The sequence below is a fragment of the Passer domesticus genome, chromosome 15, assembly GCF_036417665.1.
Source record: "Passer domesticus isolate bPasDom1 chromosome 15, bPasDom1.hap1, whole genome shotgun sequence".
NCBI classification, from domain to species: domain Eukaryota; kingdom Metazoa; phylum Chordata; class Aves; order Passeriformes; family Passeridae; genus Passer; species Passer domesticus.
The window spans coordinates 11,197,025-11,211,081 of NC_087488.1; the positions used below are offsets into that span (position 1 = coordinate 11,197,025).

At 40.3% G+C, this 14,057-nt stretch overlaps 1 protein-coding gene across 8 annotated transcripts in view; it reads right to left on the reverse strand.

Annotated features, from left to right (window-relative positions):
- Positions 1 to 14,057, reverse strand: part of PDGFA (platelet derived growth factor subunit A) — a 36,753-nt gene that overhangs the window by 10,711 nt on the left and 11,985 nt on the right. For 4 of the 8 annotated variants that reach the window (XM_064390650.1, XM_064390649.1, XM_064390648.1 and 1 more), the window contains exon 5: positions 7,100 to 7,226. In XM_064390650.1, the coding sequence (XP_064246720.1) occupies positions 7,100 to 7,226 (127 nt within the window). Of the gene's footprint in view, positions 1 to 941; positions 4,171 to 4,277; positions 4,392 to 5,386; positions 5,470 to 7,099; positions 7,227 to 14,057 lie in introns of those variants that run through there. The other 4 variants (XR_010348215.1, XR_010348217.1, XM_064390651.1 and 1 more) reach the window with 4 other exon arrangements.

A 14,057-nucleotide genomic window follows, 5' to 3' on the forward strand; every position in this document is an offset into this window, starting at 1 on the left:
CCTGTGGGTCTGGGAGAGAGGATCTCAGGGCACAGGCCTAGATAAACCAACTAATTTGGAGACCACCAGATCAAAGGCTGTTGTGACAGGCAGGAGGAAAGAAAACAGATACGAGACACATCTTAGGAAGAGAAAATAGTTTCTGAGAGACAGAAACAAGAGGGATGGGAAAGTCAGGCAGAGAATAGCTGGAAAACAGCCCACACCAAGGCAACATGGACCTAAGGGGGACAGGCAAGTGGAATGTTGAAGCCCATTGGAAGGAGGATGCTGCTTCGAGTAAAAAGCCTAAACCCAGAGAGCTGGAGCTACCTGGGAACCTGGGAAAGGAGCAACTGCCTGCAGTCACTGTGCACTGCTTAACAAAGCAGACCCAGGCAGGACAGAGGACGGGAGAAAAGGAAAGTAAACTGGCACACAATCCTTGGTTTCACTCAACAAAAGCATCTCAAGGTCAGATCTAGAAAGGCTAAGCACTGAATTAAATGCAATTAATTGACTAAAGAATCAGTGACCATGCACCATATTGTAATGCTGAGATTGGGTTTGGGCAGTCCTCTCTGTATGTCCTTTCTCATCAGACAAGACCTGAGAAAAAGGCATAATCAGACCAAGAAGTTCTGGATCCCTGGACAGAGGAAATGAGTGCAGAATGTAAAACAGAAAAACATTTCATCCCCAAACTGCTGCCAACAATGTGGAAGGACAAAACCAACAAGGTGTTAACGCACTGCATGGAAGTGCAACTTTTGACAACCACCACTCTCAGCTCCATTAAGCCCCCTACACACCCCCCACCCCACAAGTAACAGAGCTGTCCATCAGATATCCTGTGACTCCAATTGCTCACACCTTTCCCTGTAACATTTCCAAATGCAGCACATTAGAAGTCCAGAGGGAGTCCACCTCCAGCAGACAGCAGAAGAAGATATGACACGGCATTCACGAATGCACAGAGAACGGTTTAATTTACAGACACAATGGTGAAACAAACCATTTCAGAGCTTGGACATTCAAAGTTAAGTCTGACACTCATTCTCATATTCACTTATTGTGCTTAAGTATTAGAGAACACAGGATTACATTAACCGTACACAACAATCTGAGATCCCTGCGGGACCGAGGAGTGGGAGGGATGAGCAAGAATGAGGGACCAGCCCCTCAAGTGGTGTAAGCTGGTACAGCTCCATTGCAGGCAACGGAGCCATGGTGATTTACACCAGCTGAGGATATGGCCCTTGAAATGTCCAACTTAACTTTGAATTAACGACTCCCGTGTCACAACCTTTAGTGTCACTGTTCCTTCTGGTTGTATCTGCCACTTTGAAGGAGAACTAATCCCACAACCCGCCACGGTCCCAAGGCTCGCGGGTGAGAGCTCAGCTGGACTACAGGAAGTGATGCTCATGTCGTGACACTACTCCTCACAAGTTAACAGCCATGGACTGCATCCTCATCTGATGTAAATTAGCTTGGGGCCATCTGAAGTCAGAAACATTTGCCAATTTATAGTAGCTGAGAATATAGCCCTGAGATTTTTGTGTTTTCTGCCGCATGCTGTATGAACACTGTGCTTGACAACAAAGACTCGTGCGTTTCATTCCTCGTAACAAAATTAACTCAAGACTACAAGTCTCAAACAAACGGCTATTGGAAAAGTCCCCATTCAGTCTTCACTCTCTCCTGGTGTGCTGAATTTGGCATAACACGTTTATTTGCTGGCACTAACAAAACCTCTCGGTTTGCTTTGTTTTCTACACTTTGCTACAAGGCCAGACTCTCTCGTGATGTAAATCAGAGCTCCAGGATACCCAGGGGAGTCACTCTCAAAGAGCTGGCCCACAAACCCAAACACAACCTTCTCATGCAGGTCCAACCACAGGACTCTTTCCAAGAGTTGTTTAGCAAACTATTCCACTTAAGTGACTTTGACATCCTTTCATACCTGCACAGTGTCTGAGTGGGTCACATAATGCTTTTCATCTACATGATTTTAATGGATATATGTTTGGTTTTTTTCTTTCATTAGATATCTTTTTGACAAAAAAAAAAAAAAGGAACGGAGCAACATTATTGGCATCCCACTGAAACATAAATATATAAATTACATTTTATACACTTTTTTAAACGCAGACACATACATTCATGTGCATAACATTGTGAACAGTACACTTAGTGGAAAACAAGCACAGACAATCTTAGTTAAATGTACTTCCAGTTTTGGTGCTCAACAAATACACTGGGAAAATGATCACAAAATAGAACGGTGACTAACTCTATCTCTGCATTAGCATCTGAAGCCAATAATGCCTGTTAGCTAACATTGCTTTGTTTGGTTGAATTTGGACATAGCTACAGGAACAGGAGGGGAATGTTTGAACTATATTTAGAGAAATGGAAAGGTTAAAAATCTTGCTGTCTTTTTGTTGTTTGAAGGTTCTGCAGTTCATTCACATTTGAAGATATTTTTATTTGAGTGGGAACACTGTCTTCAAGACAAACTTTTTTGTTGTTCCAAACTAAGAAAACTCTTTCATCTCTTTGTAGATGTTTCACAAACAAAAGAATCCAGTAGTTCATTTTACATATCCAATGTAATAATCCAAATAAAACAAAGGGTACATAATCCAAACTACTGGGGTGGGGCAGTGATTTTGGCCAAGTGAGTAGCCATGTCATATCTGGCACAGCCCTAAATTTCCAAAGCAGTACAGAAGGATTTATCCATGTGGCTCCCACTGCAATCTGTGGGGAACTGAACATTTAATCCTTTGGCACTTTGAAAATACAGGAGCTGATGCCAGACTATTTTATCTGCCCTGCTATAGTTAAAATAGATTTGGATGTTATTTGGGCTATTCTACTACAAAAATATGACCACAAAATGCTTTTTTTTCTTTTTTTCTTTTTTTTTTTTTTTTTTTTGGTTCAAGAAAACATAGCAGGCTTTCTCAGGTATATAAAACTGTTAATTTTTAGATAAAAATACAAACTTCACCTTTACAAAAACACATATTTCTGTTGAATACACATAAAGCATAACATTTTACCAAAAATAAAGAATTTTAGGTTTTGTTCAAATATTTGCAGCAAGGTAGTTCCCATGCCACCATGACATTATACAATGCAGATACAAGAATTTGTACATTTCACACAGCTCCAACATGTGAAATAAAAGTATCTGTATACTGATAAGAATGACAATTGCTAACACAATATCACTAGTAGGCAACTGGCATAAGTCTTAAAAAAAAAAAAAAAGGATTTTTGCATGGATATCCTATGATTTGTTTACGCACATCTCTCTTTTTTTTCTCTTTTTATTTTTTTTCTTTTATGTAATGCTTTAAATTACGGGGGAGGTTGGGGAACATAAACCAAGAAACGTCTAGAAAATTATGCATAGGTATACCATTTTTATTTTAATACATCTCATTAGTTTGCATCCCACTAGGAGAAATACCATAATGTTTTGTGTTCTGCTTATTGTTATACCAGTCTTTTATATGTGTTATTGGCAAATGTAGTCCAAGAGATAATAAAAAGCTAGGCAAAGAGTAAAAAGAAAACTTAATAATCACTTTATGGTGTAAAAAAAAAAATCCACTTAAGGCTCCCCAGAAGGTTTTTTTGTATAGACTTTTAAAACACCACCAAGCAAGGATGTATTGTTCTATAGTGTTTGCGTGGCATTTGATCATTTCATACATTCCTGCTTTTTTTGTGCCTGAAGTCCACCAGTGTCCATCCATCTTCATCAAGAACGCAGGCACATTTCTTGACGTAAAGCACCGTTGACTGCTCTGACAGAAATCCACTATTCACTTAGATTTTTGTCATGTTTTTTAGTTCTTTTGGTATCCTCCATTCATTCAACTGTCTTTTTTTCTTTTCTGTTTCTCTTTCTTTTGTTTTTTTTCTTTTTTGGACAGGGAAGCTTCCTATTGTTTCACAGAGTGCTACAATACTTGCTTTGATGTCACATTAAACAAATGTACATTGTCTCTTTGTTCTCATTAAGTGTTCTTTTGAGCCAGTTTTTTCACACAGGAGAACAAATAAAGTATACAGTCAATAAGCACCATACATAGTAGGTTCAGGAATGTAACAAACCATGTACATCCATGTCCCAGAGAGAAGTTTTTTTTCTAGCTTATTTTCACCTTACATCTGCAGGAGAGAAAAAAGATACAATAACTCTATGATTAGAATCAAAGGTCCTGTCCTTGAAGTAGATGACTTAAAAAAAAAACTGTTCTGCATGAAGAGTCACTAACCTGGGACAAGAAGTTCTAAATGCTGTTTTGATTGAGTTTACATGCTCACTTTTAAAGTTGAATTTTAGAAAATCTTTGCTTCTATCATACTACTCCCAATAAATACCTGTTAATCTGAAACAGGATATCAAGTTTAGCATTCTTTAGAAATCATACATTGGTATAAATGAAAACTGCCACTGGGAGTTCATGTGCAAAAACAGGGGCTTGAAATTAAATTCACCATCATCCAGGCGTTAGGCACAGACACTGCAAAATCCAAATCATTCCCACTCCAAATACCAGAATCAATTGCAAGTGCTGCAGTTTACATACTTTCAAGTCATTAAGAAATGGAAATTCCATATTTAATTTGGAATGTGTGTCGCCATCATCATACATTGCTAATATATTGGCCAAAGGATTTCAGTCATTTTTGCACTTAGAGGGTGTTAGTTTTTCACTACTCTGAAAACCTCATGAATTTTGATGACTGACTATCATCATCCTACTGAGACTGAACAGACCAAAAATAAAGATCTTAATTTTCTGGTGTAAGTAACACAGGACTCTGCAACACACACAAAAAAAGGCATTTCTTAGCATCTTTCTGGTCAAGTAAGCAGATCATCAGACTGTGTCAGGTGCATGTGCAATCAACCCCAGTTCATGCCAGAACATGGGTTTGATGGCCACACAAATAATAATAATTGCTGTATGTGCACTCAATGTTTCACAGCCAAGGACTGGGAACACAATGATTTGTAACCTGGCAATTCATTCATGCATTATCACGTGATGCTTTGACCTCAGAAATCAATAATAATGAAACACAAGCAGAGGCAATGGAACTTGAGATTTCAGAAGCTGAAGTATTAGCACCCTCCAATAAAAAAGAAATAAAAAAGGCAAGAAAAGGAAGTAGCTCAAGAATGAAGATGCTGATGGTGATGTGGAGCTTAAAGGGAAAATACCAGCAGGTAGAATTATCAAAGCCAATCAAATCTAATCTCTTTGCAGCCTTGAGGTAGCAAGTGTCAAGATTTGAACAGTGATTAAGTTGAAGTGATGATATTTGATTAAGTTTTCCAGTACTTGTGCTATTAGGGTGTTCAGCATATAGGTCCTACCTGAATATCAAATAGTTCCAGTAGGTTTTATGTTGGTTTTAACTTTTTTCGTTTCCGTTTTTTACCTGATTCCCTAGGCCTTCCTGTTAACATAAGGGCAGGGCTGGTGAAAAGCCCTAAGGTAATGCATTTCGTGTAACACTGAAGTCATAAATACTCAAACCGTTTACATTTCAAAGAAATCTCATTATCCTTTGCATTAAAGTAATAACTTTATAACGTCTGATTTGACATTGAGTTTACAAAGTAATTACACAAAAGTAAAGAAATAATAAACGAAGTTGGCATTGCCCACGTCATTCCCAGGATCCATCTATAATTACTGTTACCATGCAGTACTCAACATTTGCCTTCAGCTCTGGAGTTGAGCTATTTTCAGCTCACCATCCACTTGCTGGGTGCAAGTTTTGCTCCTATCAGTAATTAAATCCTAGAAATACGTATTTTTCCATGATAATTCTGCCCCAGTTTTTACACATATCAAAACCAAAAATTTTGATCTTAAAATCATAGCTGCTTAGTCTATAGCAATTAAAGACAATTTGGAACACCGAAATTGATCTAATGAAACTTTTTTTTCCAAACAAGAGACATAGGAAATGTATCAAACCATACCCACATTAAAAATAGCCACGTTATATGTGGTTTTGTCTAATAACTCCACCTAGTTTCAGCTAAACACTCAGCTCTGATTATAAACTGATGCCCAATAAAATTGCAGCAGAGGTCTAACTTTGCTTTTATAGAAATTCTAACTCCTCTGTTCTGTACATAGCAACTGAAGTTTACATTTGCTTGGACCAGGTTTATGTCTCCCTGCTGGATGGAGCCAGTACAGAAAACCCCTCCTCACCCAGCCACCTAAAATATCTATCACCTTTGGGCAGCTTTCCTCTTGTTTACCTGCTCTTCACTGACTCTTTAATTTTGGGCTGGTTCTACTGCACCCTTAAATTCCCTGCAGAGATGGAAAACAAACTTTTATAGCTGCCTTCAACCAGCATCAGGAGAAAAGGAAATGTCCTTTTTACCATAGTGGGTTTCCTGAATAAGTGTGATGAGCTCTGCATTGATTGCACCGTAGTAAGTAGATCAGAGCCAATGATTTTAGATTAATTCAGAATGATTTTATGAAAGCCAGATTGAAAGTAATTTTTCCCCACAAATCTTTCCCCATTGTAACTCACAGGTTGTCTTGACAAGGCAAATTTAGGTTTAATGCGACAACTGACAAATTCTTGAGTATACATACGTAAGGAAACAACAGGACTGAACAATGTTGTTTCCAAACTAACTCCTTAGCCCTGAATCCTGAATTTATTCTCAAGTACTTTACACTAATTTCATTCATATTTTCCCCAAGGTCAAGTAAATCTCAGTGTTATCCACAAAGTCAAAGAAATTAGGCAACAGAGTTCATCCACGAGCTGCAACATGACAACCTTTAACTTAGTGAAGCAAGACCTGAACACTACTGGGCATTTGCATTTATTTAAAGGCCAACCTAATGAGAAGTGATACACATTAAATTTGAAATCCAAACTCCTTGTACAGCACAAACTGGCCCTCATTTGGCATCTTCAACACAGAGAAGTAGCTGGGAGCTTCTCTACTCAGTTCACTGTAAACAACGTTTGTTTTACATTTGTTACTAATATAAAAATGAGGTCCATATGAAATCAGCATTAATGCAAAAATAAAAGGAAAACATACCAGTTTCTTCTTCTCTATAATCTGAATTAGTATTTGATGATGTACAGGTGCATTCCATATGCTCTTCTAATCTCACCAGAACTTCTTTTAATTTTGGCTTTTTTCTAACATACTCCACTTTTGCCACCTATAAAATACGATGAGGTACGTACTGAGACACATCAATCAACATGGTTACAGTTCAGAACTGAAGACAGATAACTATATACCTCTATTTTCAATGTAGCCAAACCCATACAAAATGTTAGCATACTAATCATCTTTTATCTTAATTGTGCATCGTGTAACTATTTATTGCACAGACTATTTGTTTATTCAAGTTCAGTAGTTCGAAACAATTTTCCCCCAAGAGATAAAACAATTTCCCATTCATTTTGGTTTGATGTTTTAAGCAACTCGGTTTCCACACGTATCACAATAAACTTCTATACAGATTCAAATCAGTGGTTTTTCTTGTAAACTGCCACTTTTAGCACGATCTTCTGTAAGTGTTGTTAAAGGCTGAGTGAAGGCATTAGACTGGTTTGTAACACATTTTATTATTTACAAATTGGTGTCTCCAGAGCCCTCTGAATGTCAAGTGCTCAACCCTATATGACCAGGACCTGAACATCACCTTGGAAAGCAGTTTCATTCCTACTCACTCCCTGCAATAACCTGGGGCATGTTCACAAGAGCTCTCAAGCACAGCTTTTAGGACCAAGGGAACTAGCACTCCTGAACTGAGTACAGCCTTCGGCTTTACTGTGGAAAGCTGGCAGACAGACTATTTCTCCCCAGTCCTTCTAACTGTTCACAACTGCATTGCTCCACTTCTGGCATCCTTAAAACAAAAAAGTCTGGAGAGCAAGTTGAGGTTGGAGGAAGGATCATGCTGGAGCAGCTCTGGCTACATATGGATCTCTCATCTGAAGGAAACCAAGGCAGAATAGAAGGATGTTGGGGTGGGGCGATACTGAACATGAGGACATCCTGACCCACAGACTGGCAGTCAGGAGAGGAGGAATGGCAGAGAGGGCAGAGCACTGATGTTCTGGGGTGCGGAAATGGCTCGTGGGATGCTGGGCACTGACTTGTGCTTAGTGGGCATGATGATCAGGGCCATGCAAGGGAATATGGCCTAATGTGGGCAAGGAGAGTGCTAGAGAGTTTGTAAGGGGTGCAGTGTTTAGCTCTCAACTGTGTTGAACACTGCAGAATAGGTGGTGAGCATTTGCTTGCAATGGAAATCACTGCAATTAAATCATGGCTTCTCGAACCTACTCATCTGACAACAGGGCACTGCAGTGTGGCTGTCCCAGCAAACAAGACTACAAATCACAGGGATGCTGTATAAATGAGGTGAGGGAGCAGAAGGACAGGAGAGGCTGGTTGTCTCTACAGAAGTTACATGACAAAGCCATAAAGACTGGTCCATCCAAAAGCTCCAACTACTACCAAATAAAGTATCCACAGTGACGCTCCAAGCCATGATTTCCTTGTGTGTTTGGTGGGGATTCAATGCTCCAAATCAATCTCCACACTGCTAAAATCATTCTCTTGCCCTTTCAAAACTGGAACAACAGTGTCACAAAATGACAGTGGTGGCTGGAAAAACCCATTCTATTGCCAGTTCCCAGAAACACTCTTCTGGCTGTGGGGTCACAACTATCAAGGGCCTCTGAATGCCAGTGAGAGAAGCTAGAGCAAAGTCCTGGTCTTTCTAAAGCCAGTGGGAGATCTGCCTGAGCTTTCACAGAGCAAGTAGTTCAGGTCCATGTTTTAGTCACCACCCCTTGTGTCAACAGGATCTGGAGATGATTTTCATTTCATCCAGCAAACAAAAGTTACAGAGACAGATGCAATAACTAAAGTACCCACATTAAAAGGTACCTTCTGAAACTGTCAACTCTCCATGTAAACAGATTAAGAGCTGGCCATGACATACCAGAACACTTTATCTAAAAGACTAACTATGGGTTGAAGCAGTTTCAAAATTCTCTATCAGAAACCAACTCCATCAAGCCTTTGAACACGATGATTTGAAAATGTATGGTACAACTGAATCATCTGGCGTCAAAGGATGACTAATCATTAAAATTTATGAAAACAAACAGTAATTAAGACACCTCCATCATCAGAGACAAAGAAAGGGACCCAGAAATCACAAAACAGCTCTCAGATCTGCCATGCTTATTACAGCTGTTAGAATAAACCGGTCTCATTGAAAATTACACGCAACAAAAATAAACTGTAATCAAGCTTTTAAAAGCCTGTCCTTGTTTCGCTTGGTTTTACAAACTGAAAGATATATGGAGTTCCTGTGCCTATTTGGTATTAAACAACAGTTAAAAAACCAGAAACAGTAATACTTTGCGGAGGATCATAATGAATTTATGCAGCAATTTAAAGCTGGCTTTAATGTTGTAGTTAAAATACAATCCAGCACATGTTCCACTGCCCTACTTCACGCTACACAAGTTAAAGGAATGTCATTTTGTAGATGTTGCAAACACTGGAAGTGAAGCAGCACAAACCACATAAGCTGCTGTGTCTGTGTCACCTGTTAACACCTGCTGCCACACACAGTGCTGATCTACAACGTTGAAGGCTGCAGGTCACATTTTCAGTGGGTATAAATAGGGGTAGCTGTGCCAACAGCATGGGATTTGGCCTTGTGTACAAATTATATTTCCTTCTTTGTATTTTTCTCCCTGGTGTTCATATTGTACAGTTTCTCAAGTGTATTACACAGAACTTTGAGGTGGTCAGTCCTCGACAAATCAACAAGCTCCTTTTACCTGTCTCTAATGTAACAAAAATAAAAATACTCAAGCCCTCCAGATCCAGAAAATATCACTACATAAAAACTCTTTGAGAGCAAGACAGTGAAATAACTGTTTAGCTTCTCAAATGGTTTATAATCAGTGACACCATAGTTGCATCAGTGTAGACTCTAGGTCTACATCCTGCAATACAGTGCGGTGGCTAAGTAAAAATGAAAATAAAATCTGATAAAATTGTGGCCTAATGGAAACATCATGGGAACACTTTTTTTTTAGAGATTCTCCAGGAGAGATGAAATCAGGGATTAATAGCAGGGGGAAAAAAATAAGACTGTAAGCAGAAATGTCTAGAACACCTCCAGTATGAAGCTAAATTTTATCATGGGCAGGAGCTTGTAAGGCAAGTGTCAGCTCAGAAAATTCCTCATAACAGCAGAATTCATGTGGTGATACCTAAATACTGGATGGAAACAAGCCCAAAAAGCAACTGAATGAGGATACTTCTTGGAATCATCTATTGCTTCCATACTAAAACAACTGCATGCAGGTACAATGGTGGAAAACCTGACTGTGAGGAAGATGTGAGTCAAGAGGGACTAAAGGACTGGGGAGGCATCAGGAGCCTTCAGGGCCTGGCAAATCACTGCTTCAAGGACAAGAGGGCAGGAATGGCTGTGTGGGGTCTCTGTGTCCCTGAGCAGAGCAGCCAGACCCTGCCAGGCTAACAGGGCTTCCCATGCTCCAAGGGCACCTCGTTGCTTCTCCGCCTTCACCTCTGTCAGGGTTTCCTTTGTTTTCCCATTCCTAAACTGACCTTTGATACCTGGTCCTGCCTGCAATTGCAGTTAAGTCACAGCTCAATCCAAGTGCTGCTTATCCCAGTGGTAGAAGAAAAAGGTTCTTAAGCCTGCAGATGTGACATACAGCCATTTCACCTACACATCCCATGTGCTCTGCAAGGCCTTTCCCACCCGCTCTGAGTCTGGGTAGCTCTGCTGAACAACTCATCCTGAACTCCAGCATTTTTTCCAACCTCTGATCAACCCTCCAGTGACAGCTGAGGAGCTGCTCCTGCATTCCCTCCTATCCAGCTCCTTTTCTCTGCACCTCACCCTCACGTTAATGTACCTAAGAATATACCAGGGTAAGATTGCCCAGATCAGATCAACATTGAATATGCAGAAGTGGCTGAAGCTGGCAGGGCTTCTGCTCAAGGCCAACCTGAGGCAAAGCTGAGGGAGATGGAGTAATTTAGCTCTTGTTTCTTAATTTGCATATGAACATTGCTGCAAATAATCATACTGCTCAGCTTGGCTATTCAAAATTAGTAGTATAGGCAGGATTTGCTCCATAATATTAATGATTTTCTGCTTCTGTGATCAAACCCACCAAGAGCAACACTGTGCTCAAAAGCCTCTTGGGAAGACTCTTGTTCAGAACCCCCCAAATAAATTGTGGTCTGGTACTTGGTAGGTACTTGAACTCACTGGACAGAAGCAACAGATCTGCAGATGTTACTGAAATGCTTTTGCACAGAGAAAATCTCTCTGTAACAGACACCAACACCCCTAACTCCCCCATCCTCGTCACCATTGCTCTATGAGGAGAGAAACAAAAAGATCAGCCCCCAGCCAGCCTCTCTATCCCAGTCTGAGTTCTGCAGGGCTGTGCAGGGCAGTTGGCTGAACAGAGATGTCTTTAGGGCCAGAGGCTGTGCTCCCATGGGCTCACTGTCACCATACAGGGCAAACCCACCTTTCACTAATGAAACCCACACCATGAAAGGGAAACTTTACAAGACCCATTTCAGGGAAGCTGTTCCACCAACCACCCTGGCCTGGAGCCTCCCTACAGCTTCAATTCCACATTAATGGACATTTCACTGATGAGAGTTCAGTGAAGATGGAGAAAGGACATCCCTGAACCCTCCAGCCTTTGAATCACGTCCCAGGAATGAAATGCCCCAACACAAGCATCTCCACTGCTCCTCCCACACTGCCCCAGCCGTCTCTTAACCTTGACTACAGTGGCCCTCAGTGAGACAAAGAAAACACCCTTTGCTTTCGCCTGTTGGATGATGCAAACCCACTTGCTGACCTTTCTGGATGAACATTTTTCTAGTGTGAATGGGCCAGCTATGATCTCACTACCTTGTCAATGAGGAGGAAGCGGGGAAAGCCTTTTCAAAGTTCCATCAAAAGAGAGCTTTTATGCAGTCTGACATCAGGGGAAAACACAAGCTGGCTTTCCAATGCACTGCAGAGCAGCTGAGAAGGCTCTCCAAAACCGCTCCCACCTTTCCAGGGACCCTCACTCTGAGCCAGCTACTTAATGGCATGAGCAGACATTCAGCTCTAAACTTAGGATTGGCAAAAGGCTCAGAAAACCATCAATTACATCAAAGCTACAAGGGGATCTGACTCTGGAGGGCATAAATATGGATTCTGTTCTAAGAGTTCTGGTGTTACGGTGGGGTCAGCCTACAACCTTTACAATGAACATCCTGTTCCTGCTTGACCTCTTGTCCTTTTTTTCCCCTGCTATTTAATGACTGTTTGGAGCAGTCTTGGAGCTTGGAAAAAAAAAAAGTCCTCCAAAGCTGGCTGACGTATATTGATATTGCTGGTGGCAATATATTTACACAGCCACGAAAAGCAGCTGCTCAGCTGAGCCTACTTTTAGTTTGTGCCCTACTAAAATGAATGCAAATCTAAAAGCACTACAAGGGGCTGAGAGACTGAAATTCCTTCAATGCGGTGGTGTGCTGGGGAAGCAGCCCCAGCAGTGCCATCCTGCAAAGCTGCTGCCAGGAGTTTGCAGCTCTTAGGGAACACTGGCTGTCCCAGCAGCAGGGCGACAGCCAAGACCCTCTGTCTCATCTGTCATCTCCCCCATTCCTCAGGGGTAGGAGAGAAGCACAATATCACAGTGTTGTTCAATATCACACACAGGTACCAACAGCAAGTTCATCACACACATCTCATCTCTTTGCTGAGCACATCCAGCTGCTCTGTACCTGTTTGCTGCTACACAAAATCAAGTGCAAGCTGCATCAAACCCAAAGGCAACAGCACTAAATATCACAGCCCTGAGGCACTTTGCTTTTTAGCTCCTATTCAGTAAGGTTTACAATTGTAGTCATTCAATCTCACCCGTTTGTTCTCAGCCTTCAAGTAATTATTGATCCAAATTTTTTACATAATTTTTAATTGTTTCTGCAAAGCGTATCCCACAAAGGCAAGGCAGCAAGCAAGTGTAAAGTATGATTATTTTTGGGAACACTGAAGGAATGTCAATGTTTCTCCAGCTTATTTGGATGCAAAAACATTTTTCTCAGATGTTCAGAAACAGAAAAGAAAAAGAAATTCTGCCCAGACACGTCTGCATGTATGAAAAACAGTGTATGAAAAAAAATGAAATGGCTTAGGTGCCTTATTTTTGTTTTGGGATGTACAGCACTAAGTGAACAGCACTTTTCTAAAGAAATCCATTGCAAGTGAAGCAATCAGTGTGTTGTGCTGAGCAATTTTACGTTTAAGAATGTGGTGAGGTTTATTTTAATTCTGCTCTTAAGAAATTCAGGGCAACAAGAACTCAGAGTCTTCACAATATGAATGCTAAGAGTAAGTCTAATCTCCTACACACAGATGTAGATCAACAGTACTTGTTTAAATACTGATAAAAATTAGAACACAGTGAAGCCAAATGAACATAAATATTTCACGTAATATTTACTGGAAAGTTGCAATAGGGATTTTGTCTAATGAGTAAATACAGCATGAAGCTGTTGAGTCTAATATCCCTGGGGTAAGATAATTTGAAACACATTTTTTCAGATCAAAAGTGTTATGTTGTCAAATGTAAAAGCCCAATTTAGGCTGCATAATATTTAATTAAAAAAACAGCATTCCATACTGTGATTTATTTATTTTTTTAAGTCCAATGCCCCTTGAGTCATTTTATCTTCTTAACTTTAAGATCTGTACTGTGCGAGATCATGGGAAAGGCACAATCAACTTTATTTTCATTTAAAAAAAAAAAAAGAAAGAAAAAAAAGAAAAGGAAAGAGAGTGAAAACTTAAAGGGAATCCTGTGAAAACCAAATCCAAACCCAAGATTTTCCAATGACCACGTCACTTGAAAAGGCCATAAATGGAGAGGGGCATTCTGTGCGAGGAAGGACAGCGAAGATT